This window comes from Aptenodytes patagonicus, chromosome W (assembly GCF_965638725.1).
Source record: "Aptenodytes patagonicus chromosome W, bAptPat1.pri.cur, whole genome shotgun sequence".
In the NCBI taxonomy this organism is placed as follows: Eukaryota; Metazoa; Chordata; class Aves; order Sphenisciformes; family Spheniscidae; genus Aptenodytes; species Aptenodytes patagonicus.
The window spans coordinates 22227795-22248872 of record NC_134981.1 but is presented as its reverse complement, the minus strand read 5'-3'; the positions used below and the strand labels follow the sequence as shown (position 1 = coordinate 22248872).

The 21078-nt window shown below is 43.5% G+C and overlaps 1 protein-coding gene across 1 annotated transcript in view; it reads left to right on the top strand.

The window, feature by feature from the left end:
• Nucleotides 1–21078, top strand: part of LOC143171939 (guanine nucleotide-binding protein G(q) subunit alpha) — a 152450-nt gene that overhangs the window by 92527 nt on the left and 38845 nt on the right. Inside the window, exons 4-5 of the mRNA XM_076361125.1 lie at nucleotides 16872–17000; nucleotides 17988–18117. Coding sequence (XP_076217240.1) covers nucleotides 16872–17000; nucleotides 17988–18117 — 259 coding nt within the window. The remainder of the gene's footprint in view (nucleotides 1–16871; nucleotides 17001–17987; nucleotides 18118–21078) is intronic.

Sequence of the window (21078 nt, the reverse complement as noted above, 5' to 3'; positions counted from 1 at the left end):
GGCATCTGTGTAATTTTGTTGCAGGTCTCTATAAAAAGAAGAGACTTGTTATGCTGCTAACATCACTGGGATAGTAAATTATGAACAAGTATCTGTAAAAAAAGTTATTTGTCTGATGTGAGAACCAAATTCTCATATACTCGTGATTTATAATAATATACACAGGCACACCATCATTTAATAAACATGTTTATATTGTTCACTGCTTTTCTTGCCTTTTTAAAAATGTACTTGAAGATTCTAAAGCTATATTTTTGCATAATTTGTGCTGCAGAATAGCAGATCCTGATTTTATATATTCACGGTTTACATGAGTTAATTTATATATAGTTTACAATAAGATAAAACAGCAAATAAAAATGACAGGCCTTTACCACATGAAACAGGCTGAAGATTAAGATAAAGTAGTAGTGGTAGAAGTGTGCTTACCCTATCATGCAATAGACATACTAAATATAAAAGGAAGGTCTGAAGACAGACATGGAATTTGCTGTGTAGTGGTGCTTCCTATAGAAAAACTGAAGATTAAGCAATTGAACTAGGGAAATTCAGAAAGGGAAGTGAGATTACATTAAGCAGTATACAGCATACATTTCTTTCAGGATTATTCTTTTTTTTGTGTGGTACTGAATATGCTTTTAATATCTGTATAATTTTTTTTAACCTCATTTCCAATTTAGAAGTTTTGAAAAATTTACACAAGCATTTTTGGGTTTGATGACTTCAGTTTTTTAGCCTTCTGCTAATTTTGGTTTTTAGCCATGTAGGAATTCTAAATTGAGAGAGGCAGTTAGGTAGGATTTGGATGGGAAAAGAATAAAAAGAACATAGTGCAGCTTTCTTCTCCACCTACTACCTCACTTCCTACTAATCTTAGATTTACTATATTTACTTTAGACTAAGATTAGATAATTCTGGAAACTGGTAAACATGCCTCAACTTTTTGCCAGTGGTAAAGAGGCTCAGAGATGCAAGCCTCCACAGAGATTCTGAAAATGTGACTAATACTTCTTTACATTTAGCTTTGTTCACAGCTTGTGTTACTACACTGGAAATTGATTTCATTTACTGTACTGTGTGTTACCAAAGAGGATGCTTGTCTCAGTTAGGCTGGCAACTCTGACGTAGGAAAACATCCTGCTACAACTACTGTAACATTTTGCTTATGTGGAGTTGGGAGACAATAAAGTATGTATTTTTCAAAAGTGCATAAAAAGCCCCTTCCCTTTCAGAGCTTATTGTTTTCTAGCACATGGTCAAAATTACTGCTTGTTTTGGGTAGTCTCATTAACCAGTTGAGTTTTTTGCAAAAAGGAAAGAAACAGACCTCCCCCAACAAACCCCAACAACAACCCAGTAAGGGTAGCTCCACCCAATTTCAGAAGAAACGGGCCCCAAAGGACAGAAATATAACAAACAGAATTAACCAAAGCTTATGACTAAGGCTACTTAATCAGACTATTTAGTTTTATTTTAACTTGAACTGTCAGTGTATGTGTATAAGACCATTTTGTAGAGGAAAATTCATTTTTGCATTAAACCTAACAGCTTTAGTGTTGAAAACATGTAAATGTTTACTGTTGTTATCATATCTGGAAAAAGTCAGCCATACTATGTCTATCTTTACATGTGGTTGAACACACTGAATCCACTTGTGCATGAAATGTTGCTAGTAGGCCTTGCCTTTGTGGCTGTGGTTATAGATTCATAGAATCATTTAGGTTGGAAAAGACCCTTAAGATCATGATGTCCAACCGTAAACCTAACACTGCCAAGTCCACCACTAAACCATGTCCTTAAGCACCACGGCTACACGTCTTTTAAATACCTCCAGGGATGGTGACTCAACCACTTCCCTGGGCAGCCTGTTCCAATGCTTGACAATCCTTTCAGTGAAGAAATTTTTCCTAATATCCAGTCTGAACCTCCCCTGGTGCAACTTGAGGCCATTTCCTCTCGTCCTATCGCTAGTTACTTGGGAGAAGAGACCAACACCCACCTCGCTACAACCTCCTTTCAGGTAGTTGTAGAGAGCGATGAGGTCTCCCCTCAGCCTCCTTTTCTCCAGGCTAAACAACCCCAGTTCCCTCAGCCGCTCCTCATAAGACTTGTTCTCCAGACCCTTCACCAGCCTCGTTGCCCTTCTCTGGACACGCTCCAGCACCTCGACGTCCTTCTTGTAGTGAGGGGCCCAAAACTGAACACAGTAGTCAAGGTGCGGCCTCACCAGGGCACGAGTACAGGGGGACGATCACTTCCCTACTCCTGCTGGCCACAGTATTTCTGATACAAGCCAGGATGCCATTGGCCTTCTTGGCTGCCTGGGCACACTGCCAGCTCATAGTCAGCCAGCAGTCGACCAGCACCCCCAGGTCCTTTTCCAACAGGCAGCTTTCCAGCCACTCTTCCCCAAGCCTGTAGCGCTGCATGGGGTTGTTGTGGCCGAAGTGCAGGACCCGGCACTTGGCCTTGTTGAACCTCATACAATTGGTCTGGGCCCATCGATCCTGCCTGTCCAGGTCCCTCTGCAGAGCCTTCCTACCCTCGAGCAGATCAACACTCCCGCCCAACTTGGTGTCGTCTGCAAACTTCCTGAGGGTGCGCTCGATCCCCTCGTCCAGGTCATTGATAAAGATATTAAGCAGAACTGGCCCCAAAACTGAGCCCTGGGGAACACCGCTTGTGACCGGCCGCCAACCAGTTTTAACTCCATTCACCACAACTCTTTGGGCCCGGCCATCAACCAGTCACGGAGCCAGGTATTGATCAGCTGCGTCGTCATGTTTCTTCCCTCATCATTCCCTGCAACTGGAAGGATAGAGGAGAACACTACTTGTGCTCCTGATCCCTTAACCAGTCGTCCCAAGGCCCTGAAGTCTCTCTTGATCGCCCTCGCACTTCTTATTGCAACTTCGTTGCTGCCTACATGAAAAAGCAATAATGGATGATAATCTGAGGGCCACACCAGGGTAGGAAGTTTTCTCTTCACATCTTTAACCCAGGCCCCAGGTAGGCAGCAGACTTCCCTAAGAAGTGGGTCCGGTCTGCATATTAGGCCTTCTGTTCCCCTCAGGAGAGAGTCTCCTATGACAGTGACCTGTCTTTTTTTCTTTATGGAAGTGGTTTTGATGTGGGGCGTAGGCTGACTTAACCTTGGCGACACCTCCAACCTAGATGGACCATTGCCCTCGTCATTGTTTGGTTCCACTTGCAGAGTGTTGTACCTGTTATGCAAGGGCCCCTGGGAAGGTAGGGTAGTCACGGAGGAGATGCGCCTGCTGCACCGGGCAGGAACTTGTCGCCACCTCCCCCCCATCCCTTAAGTCACCGCGTTCTGCCGGGTGGAGAGAGGATAGGGAATCTTCCGTATCATGTGTCCTGTCTGCCTGACAGGCCTGTCCCAGGGAAGGTATGGTGCAGTTCTAGTAGTCGATCTCCTTCTAAGACTCCCTGATACTCCTCAACCTACTCACCTCCTCCCTGTGATCTCCTGAACAAACGTTCTGTTAAACAGTAAACTTTATAGTTTCTTGCGTTTTGTCCCTTCCCTCTTCCCCTGTACTCCCATTCTCCTCATATAGATTAAGAAAAAGTCTGTTTGCTGTGTTGTAACAAGTCATCTTTACTAGTTTTAGATTGACCCTTTTATTAGTGTGAATAATCACCTCTATTTCAACATATTTATTTTTTGTTTAGAGATTTCTTTTGGAGGGTTTCTAGTGTGGTGCCAGTCATGGGGTTTATAATATGCTAATGTATATTAATTTAGCATCTTGCTCCATCAGATTGCCTGAGTTTGGGAACAGTTATTGGGCAGTATTCCTGAATAGAACAATCTTATTTTTAGCCCTGGAAAGGAAAAGGAGTCTTACAAATAGATATAGGCTATAGCTGTCTACCTTTGCCCATCCCTTAGTGCCTTCTCTTGATTAATTCGACTATATACTAAATTAAGTTTAGAGTTACAGAAATTCATAGAATCATAGAATGGTTTGTGTTGGAAGGGACATTTAAAGATTATCTAGTTCCATCACCCCTCTGCTGTGGACAGGGACATCTTTCACTAGAGCAGGTTGCTCAGAGCCCCGTCCAACCTGACCTTGAACACTTCCAGGGAGGGGGCATCCACAGCTTCTCTGGGCAGCCTGTTCCAGTGTCTCACCACCCTAATCATAAAAATTTTCTTCCTTATATCCAGTCCAAATCTACCCTCTTTCACTTTAAAACTGTTACCCCTTGTCCTGTCACTAGAGGCCTTGGTTAAAAGTCTCTCTCTGTCTTTCTCATAAGCCCCCTTTATATGTTGAAAGGCCACAATAAGGTCTCCCTGAAGCCTTCTCTCCTCTAGGCTGAACAACCCCAACTCTCTCAGCCTGGAGGTGTTCCAGCCCTCTGATCATCTTTGTGGCCCTCCTCTGGACCCGCTCCAACTGGTCCATGTCTTTCCTGTACTGAGGACTCCAGAGCTGGATGCAGTACTCCAGGTGGGGTATCACCAGAGCAGAGTAGAGGGGCAGAATCACTTCCCTTGACCTGCTGGCCACGCTTCTTTTTATGCAGCCCAGGATACAGTTGACTTTCTGGGCTGCGAGCACACATTGCCGGCTCATGTCCAGCTTTTCATCCACCAGTACCCCCAAGCTCTTCTCTGCAGGGCTGCTCTCAATCCATTCACCCCCGAGTCTGTATTGATACTGGGGATTGCCCCAACCCAGGTGTAGGCCCTTGCACTTGCCCTTGTTGAACTTCATGAGGTTTGCATGGGCCTATTCCTCAAGCCTGTCCAGGTCCCTCTGGGTGGCATCCCTTCCCTCTAGCATATCAACTGCACCACTCAGCTTGGTGTCATCTGCAAACTTGCTGAGGGTGCACTCAATCCCACTGTCTATGATGTCATTAATAAAGATATTGAACAGTACCGGTCCCAATACGGACCCCTGAGGGACACCACTCGTCACTGGTCTCCACTTAGACATTGAGACGTTGACTGTAACTCTTCGAATGTAGCCATCCAGCCAATTCCTTATCCATCTAACAGTCTGTCGTGGTTTAATTTCAGTCGGCAACTAAGCACCACGCAGCCGCTCGCTCACTCCCCCCCACCCGGTGGGATGGGGGAGAGAATTGGAAGAGCACAAGTTAGAAAAACTTGTCGGTTGAGATAAAAACAGTTTAATAATTGAAATAAAATGATAATAATAATATGATAATAATAATAATAATACACAAAGCAAGTGATTCACAGTGCAATTGCTCACCACCCGCCGACCGATGCCCAGCCAGTCCCCGAGCAGCGGCCCCCCCCCGGCCAGCTTTCCCCAGTTTATGTACTGAGCATGACGTCACATGGTATGGAATGTCCCTTTGGCCAGTTTGGCTGTGCCCCCTCCCAGCTTCTTGTGCACCTCCAGCCTTCTCAGTCGGTAGAACATGGGAAGCTGAAAAGTCCTTGGCTAGTGTAAGCATTACCTAGCAACAACTAAAACATCGGTGCGTTATCAACTTTGTTCTCATCCTAAATCCAAAACACTGTACCAGCTACTAGAAAAGAAATTAACTCTATCCCTGCCGAAACCAGGACAATATCCACCCCTTATTCTATACCATCTGCGTCATGCTCAAGTCTCATATTTTCCAGTACATTTTCATTAATCACCACCCCTTTTTTTTTTATATATATATACACACACACACACAGAGATATCATTCCCTTTGTCTGTGGGCCATCCCTCTAAAATGTTCGGTGAGTTCATTTAGTCCATGACTTCGGGCTCCATCTGTCATAATAATCTTTCAGGGCAGGAAAAATGGAGATCGTGTGCGGTGTTGGATTGTTTCATGTTGAAGTCAGTTCTGGTACCATCATCACTGTGCTTTGCTTGGTTTCACTGAAGTTATTCTTCATTAGTCTGGGTGATTCTTATTGTAATGACATTAGTATGGCATGTAATATTATTAGTATTATTAGTATATCTGTGTATTATTAGTATAACTATTATAACTATAATTAGTACTTAACATCACATAATTCAGATCATTGGCTATTCTCACCCAAAATCAAATCCCCTTGAGGTACACATCGGACTTCCCCATCCTTCCGCATCACCCACCAAGTGCACCCAGGTCCTTGAGCAAAAGCAATCCCACGGATGGGTTTGCATTTGCCCGAGGCAGGAATAACCCAGACTGTCTTCCCCAGCATATTTTTTATGTGCACTACAGGGACTTTATCCCCTTCTACAGTACGTAAAAGTTCTGACTGGGCAGGGCCAGCTCGATTGGCAGATCCCCGAGTGTTGACTAACCAGGTGGCCTTTGCTAAATGCGTATCCCAATGTTTGAACGTCCCGCCACCCATTCCTCTCAGTGTAGTCTTTAACAGTCCATTGTATCGTTGGATTTTCCCAGAGGCTGGTGCATGATAGGGGATGTGATACACCCACTCAATGCCATGCTCTTTGGCCCAGGTGTTTATGAGGTTGTTTTGGAAATGAGTCCCGTTGTCTGACTCAATTCTTTCTGGGGTGCCATGTCGCCATAGGACTTGCTTTTCAAGGCCCAGGATAGTGTTCCGGGCGGTGGCATGGGGCACGGGATATGTTTCCAGCCATCCGGTGGTTGCCTCCACCATTGTAAGCACGTGGCGCTTGCCTTGGCGGGTTTGTGGGAGTGTGATATAATCGATCTACCAGGCCTCCCCATATTTATATTTCAACCATCGTCCTCCATACCAAAAAGGCTTGCTTGATTGCAGCGCATGTTTCGCATTCATGGATAACCTGGGCTATAGTGTCCATGGTCAAGTCCACCCCTCGATCACGAGCCCATCTATATGTTGCATCTCTTCCTTGGTGGCCTGAGGTGTCATGGACCCACCGAGCTAGAAATAATTCACCCTTATGTTGCCCGTCCAGATCCACCTGAGCCACTTCAGTCTTATCAGCCTGATCCACCTGCTGGTTGTCTTGATGTTCTTCAGTGGCCCGACTCTTAGGTACGTGAGCATCTACGTGACGGACTTTTACAACCAGGTTCTCCACCCGGGCAGCAATATCTTGCCACAATGCGGCAGCCCAGATGGGTTTGCCTCTGCGCTGCCAGTTGCTCTGCTTCCATTGCTGCAACCACCCCCACAGGGCATTTGCCACCATCCATGAGTCAGTATAGACATAGAGCACTGGCCACTTTTCTCGGTCAGCAATGTCTAAAGCCAGCTGGATGGCCTTTACTTCTGCAAATTGGCTCGATTCACCTTCTCCTTCAGCCGTTTCTACAACTTGTCGCATAGGACTCCACACAGCAGCCTTCCACCTCCGATGCTTTCCCACAAGACGACAGGACCCATCAGTGAACAGGGCATATTGCTTCTCACTTTCTGGGAGTTCATTATACATTGGGGCCTCTTCAGCACGCGTTACCTCCTCCTCTGGCGATATTCCAAAATCTTTGCCCTCTGGCCAATCCATGATCACTTCCAGGATTCCTGGGCGACTGGGGTTTCCTATTCGAGCCCGTTGTGTGATCAGTGCGACCCACTTACTCCATGTAGCATCAGTTGCATGATGTGTACAGGGGACCCTCCCTCTGAACATCCAGCCTAGCACCGGCAGTCGGGGTGCCAGGAGGAGCTGTGCTTCAGTGCCGATCACTTCTGAAGCAGCTCGAACCCCTTCATATGCTGCTAATATCTCTTTTTCAGTTGGAGTATAGCGGGCCTCGGATCCTCTGTATCCCTGTCTCCAAAACCCTAGGGGTCGACCTCGAGTCTCCCCTGGTGCTTTCTGCCAGAGGCTCCAGGTAGGGCCGTTCTCCCCGGCTGCGGTATAGAGCACATTTTTTACATCTTGCCCTGCCCGGACTGGCCCCAGGGCTACTGCATGAACTATCTCCCGTTTAATTTGTTCAAAAGCTTGTCGTTGCTCAGGGCCCCATTTGAAATCGTTCTTCCTTCGGGTCACTTGATAGAGAGGGTTTACAATCAGACTGTAATTTGGAATGTGCATTCTCCAAAAACCCACGACGCCTAAGAAAGCTTGTGTTTCCTTTTTGCTAGTTGGTGGAGATATGGCTGTTATTTTGTTGATCACATCCATTGGGATCTGACGATGTCCATCTTGCCATTTTATTCCTAAAAACTGGATCTCCTGTGCAGGTCCCTTGACCTTACTTTGTTTTATGGCAAACCCGGCCTTCAGGAGGATTTGGACTATTTCCTTCCCTTTTTCAAAAACTTCTCCTGCTGTGTTGCCCCACACGATGATATCATCAATGTATTGCAGGTGTTCCGGAGCCTCACCCTGTTCTAGTGCAGTCTGGATTAGTCCATGGCAAATGGTAGGGCTGTGTTTCCACCCCTGGGGCAGTCGGTTCCAGGTGTACTGGACGCCCCTCCAAGTGAAAGCAAACTGTGGCCTGCACTCTGCTGCCAAAGGGATTGAGAAAAACGCATTAGGAATATCAACTGTGGCATACCACTTGGCTGCCTTTGATTCCAATTCGTATTGAAGTTCTAGCATGTCTGGCACAGCAGCACTCAGCGGTGGCGTGACTTCATTTAGGCCACGATAGTCTACTGTTAGTCTCCACTCTCCATTAGACTTCCGCACTGGCCATATGGGACTGTTAAAGGGTGAGCGAGTCTTGCTGATCACTCCTTGGCTCTCCAGTCGACGAATCAGCTCATGAATGGGAATCAGGGAGTCTTGGTTGGTGCGATATTGCTGCCGGTGCACTGTGGTGGTAGCGATTGGCACCTGTTGGTCTTCGACCTTCAGCAACCCCACAACAGAGGGGTCCTCCGAGAGACCAGGCAAGGTGGACAGCTGTTTAATTTCCTCCGTCTCCAAGGCAGCTATACCAAAAGCCCACTGGTACCCTTTTGGGTCCTTGAAATACCCTCTCCTGAGGTAGTCTATGCCAAGGATGCACGGAGCCTCTGGGCCAGTCACAATGGGGTGCTTCTGCCACCCATTCCCAGTTAGACTCACTTCGGCTTCCAATACAGTTAGCTGTTGGGATCCCCCCGTCACCCCAGAAATACAGATGGGTTCTGTTCCTATATATCTTGATGGCATTAGGGTACACTGTGCAGCGGTGTCTACTAGAGCCTTATACTTCTGTGGGTCTGATGTGCCAGGCCACCGAATCCACACAGTCCAGTAAACCCGGTTGTCCCTTTCCTCCCCCTGGCTGGAGGCAGGGCCCCTCTAATCCTCATCACAGTACTCATTTCTCATTTCTTGTACGTACGAGTCAGAAGTTTCTTCATTAAGATCAGAAGTGAGATCAGCCCTTCTACTCTCTCTGGGGAACTGCCCGCTGGAAACTGGAGCAGCAATTTTCCTGGAAGAACCTCTTTCTGTGATTGTTTTCCCTTGCAATTCGCGTACCCGTGCCCCTAGGGCTGCGGTAGGTTTCCCATCCCACTTCCTCATGTCCTCTCCGTGGTCACGCAGATAAAACCATAGGGTGCCCCGTGGTGTGTACCCTTTATATTCTCTCTCTTGAGCAAAAGAACGCTTACTTCTAATAGCCGAGATACTGGTCCGTACAGGTGAGGAGTAGGACCTATCCTCTCTGAGTTGCTGGATCTCCCGGGACAGTTTTTCAGACAGTTTCTCCACAGCCGAGACGATGGAGGAAGAAAGACTTTCCTCGTATTGCCGGAGTTGACTAGCCAATTCATCCACTGTTTGTTCCTCTCCATCTTTCCAGGTCATCACTGCCAATGAATTGGCGTATGACGATGGTGCGCTCCTTATAAACTTCCGCCACATGGGTCGTGTGCACTTGACTTCGTCTGGATCTTTGGATAGTTGTTCATTGTTCAGGTCATCATAAATCACCTCCAGCACAGCTAATTCTCTCAGAAACTGGATATCCTTCTCCATGGTGGCCCACTTGCTTGGGCGACATATGACATCTTCCTTAAAGGGATACCTTTCCTTCACGCTTGACAAGAGTCGCCTCCAAAGGCTGAGGATACGTGTCCCTTTTCCAATTGCTTTATCAATGCCCCCTTCCCTAGAAAGGGATCCCAGCTGCTTGGCTTCCCTACCCTCTAATTCTAGGCTACTGGCCCCATTATCCCAGCATCGGAGCAGCCAGGTGACAATATGCTCACCTGGACGGCGGCTGAAATCTTTTCGTATATCTCGCAGCTCACTCAGGGATAGAGATCGGGTGGTCACTGCCTCGTTTATGAGTTCTTCCTCTTCCTCCTCCCCGGTCAGCGGCTGGCTCTCCTCCTCCCGTTCTCGTGATGGCCCTTCTCCAGGGTATTCGTACAGTTCTTCCTCCAGTTCCCTTTTAGAAGAAGCTTCTTCCTCCCTTACAAAACGAGCCGACTTCCGCTTCCAAAATTTCTTCTTGTGTACAGGGGTGACTGATACCGGCACAGGCTGGTTCTTTGGTTCAGCCACAGGGCCTGTTGCTGGGGTTGGAGTGGCCGCAGTGCATGTCGCTGGGGTTGGAGTGGCCGCAGTGCAAGTGCATGTCACCGGAGTCTGAGTGGCCGCAGGGCCTGTTGCCGGGGTTGGAGTGGCCGCAGTGCATGTCGCCGGGGTTGGAGTGACCGCTGTGCAAGTGCATGTCACCGGAGTCTGAGTGGCCGCAGGGCCTGTTGCCGGGGTTGGAGTGGCTGCAGTGCATGTTACCGGGGTTGGAGTGGCCGCAGGGCCTGTCGCCGGGTTCGGAGTGGACACAGGGCCTGTCGCCGGGATTGGAGTGGCCGCAGTGCATGTCACCGGAGTCTGAGTGGCCGCAGGGCCTGTTGCCGGGGTTGGAGTGGCCGCAGTGCATGTTACCGGGGTTGGAGTGGCCGCAGGGCCTGTTGCCGGGGTCTGAGTGGCTGCAGGGCCTGTCGCCGGGGTCTGAGTGGCCGCAGGGCCTGTTGCCGGGGTCTGAGTGGCCTCAGTGCATGTCGCTGGGGTCTGAGTGGCCGCAGTGCATGTCGCCGGGGTTGGAGTGGCCGCAGTGCATGTCGCCGGGGTCTGAGTGGCCGCAGTGCATGTCGCCGGGGTCTGAGTGGCTGCAGTGCATGTTGCTGGGGTCGGAGTGGCTGCAGGGCCTGTCGCCGGGGTCTGAGTGGCTGCACGGCCTGTCGCTGGGGTCGGAGTGGCCGCAGGACGTGTCATTTTACTGTCAGAGCCAGAGACCTTCTCTTCCCTTTGAGGGCACTGAATGGTGTTGAACAGGGCTCGGTAGGCATGGGCCAGGCCCCAGCACGTTGCAATGATCTGCATCTCTCTGGAGTTGCCATGGTGACAGCATACTTTGTCCAAATATTCTACTAACTCTTCAGGATTCTGCACTTGCTCAGGGGTGAAGTTCCAAAACACTGGGGGTGCCCATTGGCCTAGGTACTTGCCCATCTTGTCCCACACACCCTGCCACTCATAACTATCCAGCCTTGGGGCAGATCTCTGGATGATATTCTTAAATTGCTTACCAACTTTAGACAAAACCGAATGATGTTCAAAATACTGAAAAATTACTGTAATGAAGGAGGAAACATTATAGAAGAAGGTAGTGACACTGCCATTCTGTATTTCCTCCATAAAAAAACTCTCAGAAAAGTTACTGCAATTGCTAGTTGTCTCCACGAAATGGTCTCCGTGGTACAGTAACAGCTTCATTGCGAAGTTTACATACCACACTAACGTCAAGGTCAATGTTCTAAAAACAAACCTCACAAGCGAGACATTACTATTCACTGCAGACCACAGCAAACTGCAAAACCCAACACCAGTCTTTAACATGTACAGCAGGAAAAAGAGCGCGATGCAGATTATACAAATCAATATCAAGAACAGAGAAACCAACATTGTGACCCACAACTACTAACAGATATAAGTTCTTTAATACACTCTGGTTAACCTGTTATTATCTCAAACCCTTCGTGCCCCACGTTGGGCGCCAAAAAGGACTGTCGTGGTTTAATTTCAGTCGGCAACTAAGCACCACGCAGCCGCTCGCTCACTCCCCCCACCCCCGGTGGGATGGGGGAGAGAATTGGAAGAGCACAAGTTAGAAAAACTCGTGGGTTGAGATAAAAACAGTTTAATAATTGAAATAAAATGATAATAATATGATGATAATAATAATAATACACAAAGGAAGTGATGCACAGTACAATTGCTCACCACCCGCCAACCGATGCCCAGCCAGTCCCCGAGCAGCGGCCCCCCCGGCCAGCTTTCCCCAGTTTATGTACTGAGCATGACGTCACATGGTATGGAATGTCCCTTTGGCCAGTTTGGCTGTGCCCCCTCCCAGCTTCTTGTGCACCTCCAGCCTTCTCAGTCGGTAGAACACGGGAAGCTGAAAAGTCCTTGGCTAGTGTAAGCATTACCTAGCAACAACTAAAACATCGGTGCATTATCAACTTTGTTCTCATCCTAAATCCAAAACACTGTACCAGCTACTAGAAAAGAAATTAACTCTATCCCTGCCGAAACCAGGACACAGTCCATCTATCAAACCCATATCTCTCCACTTTAGAGACAAGGATGTTGTGGGGGACCATGTCAAAGGCCTTACAGAAGTCAAGGTAGATGATATCTGTAGCTCTTCCCTTGTCCACTGATGCAGTCACTCCATTGTAGGTGGCCACAAGATTAGTCAGGCACAATTTGCCCTTTGTGAAGCCATGTTGGCGCTCTCTAATCACCTCCCTGTCTTCCATGTTTTTGGACACATCTTCTAGGACGATCTGTTCCATGATCTTTCCAGGCACAGAGATGAGGCTGACTCGTCAGTAGTTCATCTGATGGAATTATTCCTGAGAAAATGCTAATATATCATGTGACTACTTCCAACAGAAATCTGACCTCAAAGAAACTGAAAAATAGCAATTCATGGTTGGAGGTGGGTGTTTGTTTGAAGTGCCTGCCCCATATTTGTTCATGTTGAAAATGTTTCAAAACTTCATTTATTGAAAGTAAATTCAGATAAGTTTTGATGGTCTGTCTTTATTAGGTGTCATAATTCTGGGAAATTAATTAAAGCTGAATGTTGAGTTACAAGGTTATGGTGAATGGGGTTATATTTAACTTCTTGAAGAGGGTTATTGGTTAAAACTACTCTTGTTTGTTTATTGAGTTTAGGAGTCTTGTCACTTCTTTGCCTGATTTCTATATGAGAAAAACATGGGAAAATACAGAGCTAATTAGTCTATTCCTATTATCACATTCTTTCTGTTTATTTTGTAATATGGACAAACAGTACCTTTGAAACTCTCTTTCAAGGGTATCATTAGCACCTTCATAGCCTGGAAATTCCTTGAAGGCTGGCTGCAGTTTTGGCCCTTGTCACAGGGAATATATAATTCATTAAAAGTAAGTACTTCTTTCTCAACACTGACTAGGAAACAAAAGGTTTTCTTCTATTTCTGGTCAGTGTGCAGATCACTTTAGCAGTTTTTCCTGATGTTAAGAGAGAGCTACCATCAGCAGCTTGTTACACACACATTACTTTGGTAATGCACCTTGTGCCTGTTGCTATAGCAACCCCACAGAAAATTACCTCAGCAGCCATTCAAATTCATTTCTACAAAAGTAATTATAGCTATAATTAACTTTTTAAACTTGGTCTGTAGTATACATTTACTCAGACCTATGTTACTGTTTGGTTTTTTTAAGTAATTTTATGCAATTTTCCTTTTTTTGTTCTTTTGTATAATGCTTAGCTGAATAAGTACCATTTGGGTGAGAGGTCATAACTACAATATGTCTCATCAAAATAAGACATTTCTTAGCAGGTGGTAAAAATAAAATCATAGTGCCATGTAGTTCTGCCCAAAATTGTTTGCACAGTTGCTGCTAACTGTGTAACTGACTTCCCAGTAATAACTGTGATTATCTGGTTTTGGACTCTACCTTAAGACAATGGCCAGGATATTTCCAATATCCTTATCATTAGTATGATTTTAAATTTTGAAGTTAATAAACTAAGAAAACATTTGGTTTTGGCAGTTGTTGGCAACACTTTTTGTGAAAGTTCATGTTTGTGACAAGTTTCCTGATTTGTTTGCAAGAGTACGTGTGTAGCAACTTCTAGTGTATACTGAAAAGGCAGTTGTGTTACAAAATCTGATTGCAGAATTTGTGCATGCATGTATGTGGTGAAGCTTCTAAGGGCTTGCAATTTTATTTGGGTGGGGTTTTTTTTAGTTAGACCCTTATCCTAAAATCCCTCATGCATGCCTGTTATGTGCTTGAAATTTTTGTATGTGCACATGATTTGTTTGCCCACATGAGCACTGTATTTGTCAGTAGTTTGATTAGAACTGCAGTAGATGAGTGCTTAAAAGCCATGGTGAATTGGGTCTTTAATAAGTAATTATACAAAGAAATAAATAAAAATCTTCATTTTCTGATAGTATTCACTTTCACTCTTCATCCAGAGCAGTTTGAATTCAGAGACTCTCAAGACATTTCATGTAGCCCTATCATTTCGTTGGGTGTCTTATAAATTAAATGTTTTCACAAGTCCTCTTCTGGTTGCAGATAAATCAGTGGAAGAGGTAACTCCATCCTGCTTCCCTGCTGGAGGTTACGGACTTCCCACACCCCAGTCTGTATCAGTCAAACAAGCTGGCTTAATTTGAACAATTTCCATAGTGTTTCTTTGCTATTCCAAATCATTTTCACAGCAATAGGTTATGGAGACATTGCACAAGTGCAAGAGCTAGCAGCTAGGGATGGACTGTGGCTTTTGGAAAAAGGTGCAGTGAGAAGCAGCTGGAGTGGGGATTTGGCCTGCACAGTTGCAGTTGGAAAAGGTGTTTGATGTTTTGATGTTTTTATTTAAAGTTGCTGCTTGTGCCAGAGTCAATACCAATGTGATTCCCATTACTGTTCTCTATAATATGCTCACTGTCACGACACTGGGCGTCCTCAGGTGCCAGGAAGGAATACGTAGATTGAAACTAGCTCAAGCCTGTTGCTCTTCTCAAAATTCTTTTGTTAGTTGTTCAGTTCTTATACTCTATATTGGGCTGAGCCGGGTATACACTCCTCCCATGCTGGTCTGGCTAACTCAGAGAGACATTCACACTCTTTTAATGAACTCAGGGAGAAACATTTACACCACCAGTTGATCCACTCAACTCGTTGATCCAACTCTTTTGATATGAAGAAGCCTTGAATATAATTCACTGCAACAATAAAGACTTATAAACTATGATAAACCAAAACTATGATAAACCCTTTATCAAAGGGTTATCAAAGGTGCGGCCTCACCTTGAGTATTGTGTGCAGTTCTGGGCCCCACAATTTAAGAAGGATGTGAAGGTCCTGGAATGCGTCCAGCAGAGGGCAACAAAGCTGGCGAAAGGGCTGGAGGGCATATCCTATGAGGAGCGGCTAAGGACTTTGGGTTTGTCTAGTTTGGAGAGAAGGAGGCTGAGGGGTGACCTCATTGCTCTCTACAGCTTCCTGAGGAGGGGAAGTGGAGAGGGAGGTGCTGATCTCTTCTCCCTGGTATCCAGTGACAGGATGCGTGGGAATGGTTCAAAGCTGCACCAGGGGAGGTTCAGACTTGACATTAGGAAACACTTCTTTACCGAGAGGGTGGTCAAATGCTGGAACAGGCTTCCTAGAGAGGTGGTCGATGCCCCATGCCTGTCAGTGTTTAAGAGGCATTTGGACAGTGCCCTTAACAACATGCTTTAACTTTTGGTCAGCCCTGAAGTGATCAGGCAGTTGGACTGGATGATCCTTGTAGGTCCCTTCCAACTGGAACTATTCTATTCTGTTCTGTTCTCAATAAATGAAATTCTAAATATTCTGTGTTACTGTAACAGCTATAATAATTATATTTGAAAATTGTGTGTGCTGGTAGTGTGTGTTTAAATAATAATGGCATTCCAGTTGTCTTTTCTTTTCATTTCTGTTCATTTACACTTTCCATATTCCCCGCTCAGCATTTCAAAATATTCTGTCAACCCAATAAGTAAGTTATTTAAAAAAAAATCAAACCATCATCCCATCCCTCCTAATGGAAAATGTCTTGGTTTTGTGTATGCAGTTCTAGAGGCTTAAAAGTATACTGTTATGCAGTTAATACAAAAGTCATTATAATGATACTGAGCATAAGTGTGTTGATTTGTTCCACTGGCATTTTTGGATTGTACATGACTAAAGAGAAACAATTAATTTCTGCTATATTGTAAAATATTTAGATGTGGTACAAAGCAGTGGGTACAGTAGAGCAGAAAGACCCTGATGTCAATCAGATGATACATGCACTTACCCAATGATGATTTTTTTTTTTAAATTAATTATGTTATTTTGTATCAGAGGGGACATGAGTTTTAAACAGAAATATAAGGAGATTTTATTGATTTTAGAGTATCTTGAAAGGAATTTTGTGTTGCTGATGCAGGTAAAGCTTTCAGTCTGATTTTCAGAAATATGTTTAATTCCCTCTAAGTTGATAGAAGAATGGAAAGTTATATCTACTAATATGGTAACAGGAAGTGTGGCTAATCTCCTGCAAAAGTGTGAAATTAAGTAACATAAAATATGGTCATGAGAAGAAAGTTAAAATAAATCTCTATTCCTTTGCTTCAGAGCAAGAATGTACAAATTGCATTAAAAACTGAATTCCAGCCCAAATTTATATGAAAAGCATAATAATCATGCTGTCCTTTTGTAGAATTTACTTGAAGCTATGAAAATGACCAGGAAGGGAGAATGGAGCACTCCTTTATATTTCCTTCCCTCTTTTATGTCAATATTGCTCTTTTTTTCTGTCGCACTTCTTCCTATCCCACACCCCATTTCTTTTCCCAAGTCTTCCTTTCTCTTTTCCTCAGTGGGATTATGGTATCACTGTCTTGCATTCCTGTTGTTTCTCCCCATCTATAGTTATCTTAATGACTTGGACCGCATAGCGGATTCGGCCTATCTGCCAACTCAGCAAGATGTGCTTAGAGTTCGAGTCCCAACAACAGGGATCATTGAATATCCATTCGACTTACAAAGCATCATTTTCAGGTAGAAAAAAGTTTAACACCCATTTGCTTTGTTTCTTTTGTTTCCTTTTACATTAGTAATACCATGTATAGGATATCGGTTAAAAGTACAAATTATTCAATGTATTTAAAATTTGAGCTTGTTCATTTTACTTTCATGTTTTTCTTCATATATAATTAGCAGCTGTTGTTAAAGATGTCAAGAGGATGAGAGACAAACAGATTTGTCTTTTTCTGAAGGTAGTTATTATTGATAGAAAAACTGGAAGTCATTTTTCAATAAAATGAGTATATCAGTTTTATTATGAATAATAAATTATGAAATGTAAAGGTACCACTTCTGTACTTGATTTTTAGCGAGAAGTGACATTTTGTAAGTTTAATACCACTCCTACAAATAATTTTTCCCACAGCTCATTTTGAGTGCAAATACAATTGCTTAAAGAATAACTATGCAATTACAATTTCAAGTTAGACACCCGAGTATCTAGTTACATTGAGACCCATAATGAATTTGGAGCACACTCTGCCAGCAAATTTGAGGTTTTATTTTGACTATTAACAACTTTAATAAATACAGATTGTATTCTATTTATACTCTTAAAATTAGGCAGCCTTGACAAGTTTTGAATTTTGACTCTGGTAATTTCTTGGGAGAAAGGCAGACCACCAACTTCATTCTGTGGACATGTGTTTCTGCTGAATATACAGGGCATACATTCTAGAATCGTGGCTCAGAATCATGAGAGTTTTGAATATCAGAAATTTGAGGGCTTTGAGACCCATAATAATTCAAATTCAGAAAGCACATCAGACTAAAAAGCAAACAGAATAACCTGTTTACTTACAACACATTCCATTGGTCTTCAATACGAATGGTAAAATTTTTAAGAAAAACAAACCAAATTGTGTTTTCAACTAAATTCTTGAATTCAGTGTTCCGTATGTGATTGTATGTTTATCTGCTAAGGTATTTGTGGAGTTGATGTGGTCATTGTTAATTTTGCAGAATGGTGGATGTAGGAGGCCAACGATCAGAAAGAAGAAAATGGATACATTGCTTTGAAAATGTCACATCTATCATGTTCCTAGTAGCTCTTAGTGAATATGATCAAGTGCTTGTGGAGTCAGACAATGAGGTAAGCAAGCATCAGCATAAATCACCATTTTTAAAGAAAAAATAATTTCACTAAAATTAATTTTAAATTTTAAATATTATTTAAAATTTGATTAAAGCACAAGTTCGTAGAGAGCTTCAGTAGAAATGTGTGTTTTTACATAATTATTTGGATATTAAATTTGTTGGACCAGTAAAGCGTAATGATAGATTGAATACTTCATGCTAAACAGCAAAACTCGAAGTTGTTAGTTCTTTCAAGATATCTTTCAAGCAGACTGGCTTGTCCAGTCCTGGCTGTTTCCAAATGTCTACCAGTAGTTGTATGCAACTACATATAATGAAATGAGAAGTTCTACAGGGATTAAGAGGCTAATCCTCAAATAATATGACACAAACTGATCTCCTCCATGGAGGGTCAGTGGAACCTATCTATTTTGTGTTAAAAGTGGAATAGTTGCCTGTAGAGAAATGTTCTTATTTTAGCTATTTGCATAGTTAGTGTTGTGTAGCAGAGCCATAAAAATAGACAGTGAGAATTAAAACAAAATTCATAGATTCTTTGCTAGAACAGACACTAAAGTAGTAAACTTCATTCCATTGACTTAAAGTATAAGATTTATATTGGCTTATATTTTCTACCTGTATTGCTATTTCAAAGAATAACAGAAGTAAGAAACTTGCGGGTGGTGATATATGAACTAAGCAGGCAAAATGCAGTAGTACACAGAGTTTTGTATACAGTTTTACCAAGTAGGGGGGGAATTTAATATTTGGATTTTTTTCTTTCATGAAGACTATTCCCGTTATTCATCAAACCTACATGAGTTACTCACCAGCACTGTTCTATGCAAATTTTTAACATTAATTTACAAAAGTTAGATGAAAAAAAGAAAGCATTTTAATGTTCTTCATGACTGTGTATATATGTTGATTTCATTGTTTAAGAGAAGGGTTGACATCAAAAGGTAAAACAGATGTCCCTGGGCAGTCATGATTGTATTCTCAACTTTCTTCAGTATTAATTTTTTTAAGAAAGACTGGGAGCTCTGAAAGCTTTTAAATTTATAATTTTCCCATAAAAGAAAGAAATCTCATCGCATTATTTATATCATCAGCTATCTCCTTAAAAAGTACAGCTGTTACAAAGAAGAAATTTTCAGTTGCTTATATAATGAATACATCTTGTCATTTATTTTTGTATTCTGTTTATTTTTGTGTTCTTTTAACTTGGCGGGTATCAGAATTTTTATTTTGTTTTGTAAGACATATATCTTTGATGTTGTGGTCTGAACAGTAATGGAGTCTGACAACACGTTATAAAACAAAGCTTTATTGAGGAAGTAAGAAAGATGAGCAACAATTCCCCCATATAGCAACTCACCCAATCACCAATAGTGAACACAGGATCATAAGCGATGCCATGGCCCTGGTGGACTGCCGACGACATTTGGTGTCCGGGTTATCTGACAGCAACAGCCAATCGTGCAAATGCCTTTTGAATGCGGGTAAGAGTTACACCGCCCCTTGGCTCCACCAATGGTAGTGTGATTTGAGAGAATCATACCTCACATTAATAATGTGGGTGGCACCTTGTCTACGCTGCCAATGTCAGTCAAGGGGCAAGGTGTCAGGAGGTAGGGTGTCAGATGCGATGATAATTATTTTTCTCGGTGTATTGATCTAACAGAATCACACTACCAGTATTGTGTTTTTTAACTAGAGTCCAAGTATGGAACGTAGAGTGGAACATGAATGACACAAGGAAAAATAGTAGTGCAAATAGCTTGCAGCATAAAATGCATCCTACTTAATGGGGTAGAGAGAGATGAATTTAAGACTGTAATGTGTGCTATAAATAGGGTCCTAGTCTTTGTGAACATTTTGGTTTCTGGTAAATGTAAAAAAAAAATACATTGAAATAGTCTTTTTAGGAGAAGGAGATTAAAGAGAAACCTCACTTTCACAATTTTGCATGGATGTTAGTGTGTTAAATTATTTATAACTTGGCCATCTTCTTTAGAAGATGGAAGAATATCTTCCTGGGCTTTCAGAGTATACAGTCTTGTCCTTTGTTGTTCACATGTTCCAAACTGAATGGAACATATGGACTGAAAATTTCCCTTCTGACTTGGGCTCTCCTACTACTTTGAAATAACTGGAATGATATTATTCCATGACTTTTTTTCAACTCTTATGAAAAAGAACTTGCTCATAAAGCTGTCTTCATTTTTCAAGTTTTTACTTTCAAAACAAAAAGTTTTGGAGGTAAACGTGGAGGTAAAAGTTCTAAAACTCCTCATTGTCTTGAAGATGGTTCTTCTACCTCACTGCTAAACTATTTATGTTCCTTATTAACATCAGTGAAAAACTTCTGAAACATTTTGGTTTTCAGTTTGAAATATGTTCATAACTGTAATTCAAAGCATTTTTTCAAGTCATACATACAAAAACTTGTGGCACATTCCAGCAGCCTTAGGCCTGTGTTCCTCTAGCTCTTGGGTGGATCCAGCCTGTCTTGGAGCTTTAGCACCCATCTGGGCAGCTTAGTTTTGGCTTTCAGTAAGCTGTATCCTGTCTATTAGACCATTGTGAGACAGGTTAGTTTTACCCTACTGATGATGTGCTGTTGCAATAGTAATCCTGTTCAGTACGAGAGGAACCACAGATTCAGACCCCTGGTGTATGCATTTGGCTGAGGAGCCACTGGCGTGAGGCTACTATCTGCGAGCTTATGACTGAACGCCTCTAAGTCAGAATCCCACCTAGATGTAGCGATACCGCAGCGCCACCGGCACCTCAGTGGGCTCACGACAGCTGGCTGCCCACCCCATACAGGGCGGGCCCGGTATGAAGCGCTGCTCGTGTTTGGGACTGGAGGGGTGGACAGATGCGGTGCTGCCTCTCCCCCATCACGTACTGCATGATCATGGGGTATCCGGCGCTAAATCATTCGTAGATGACCTGATTCTGGGTCAGGGTT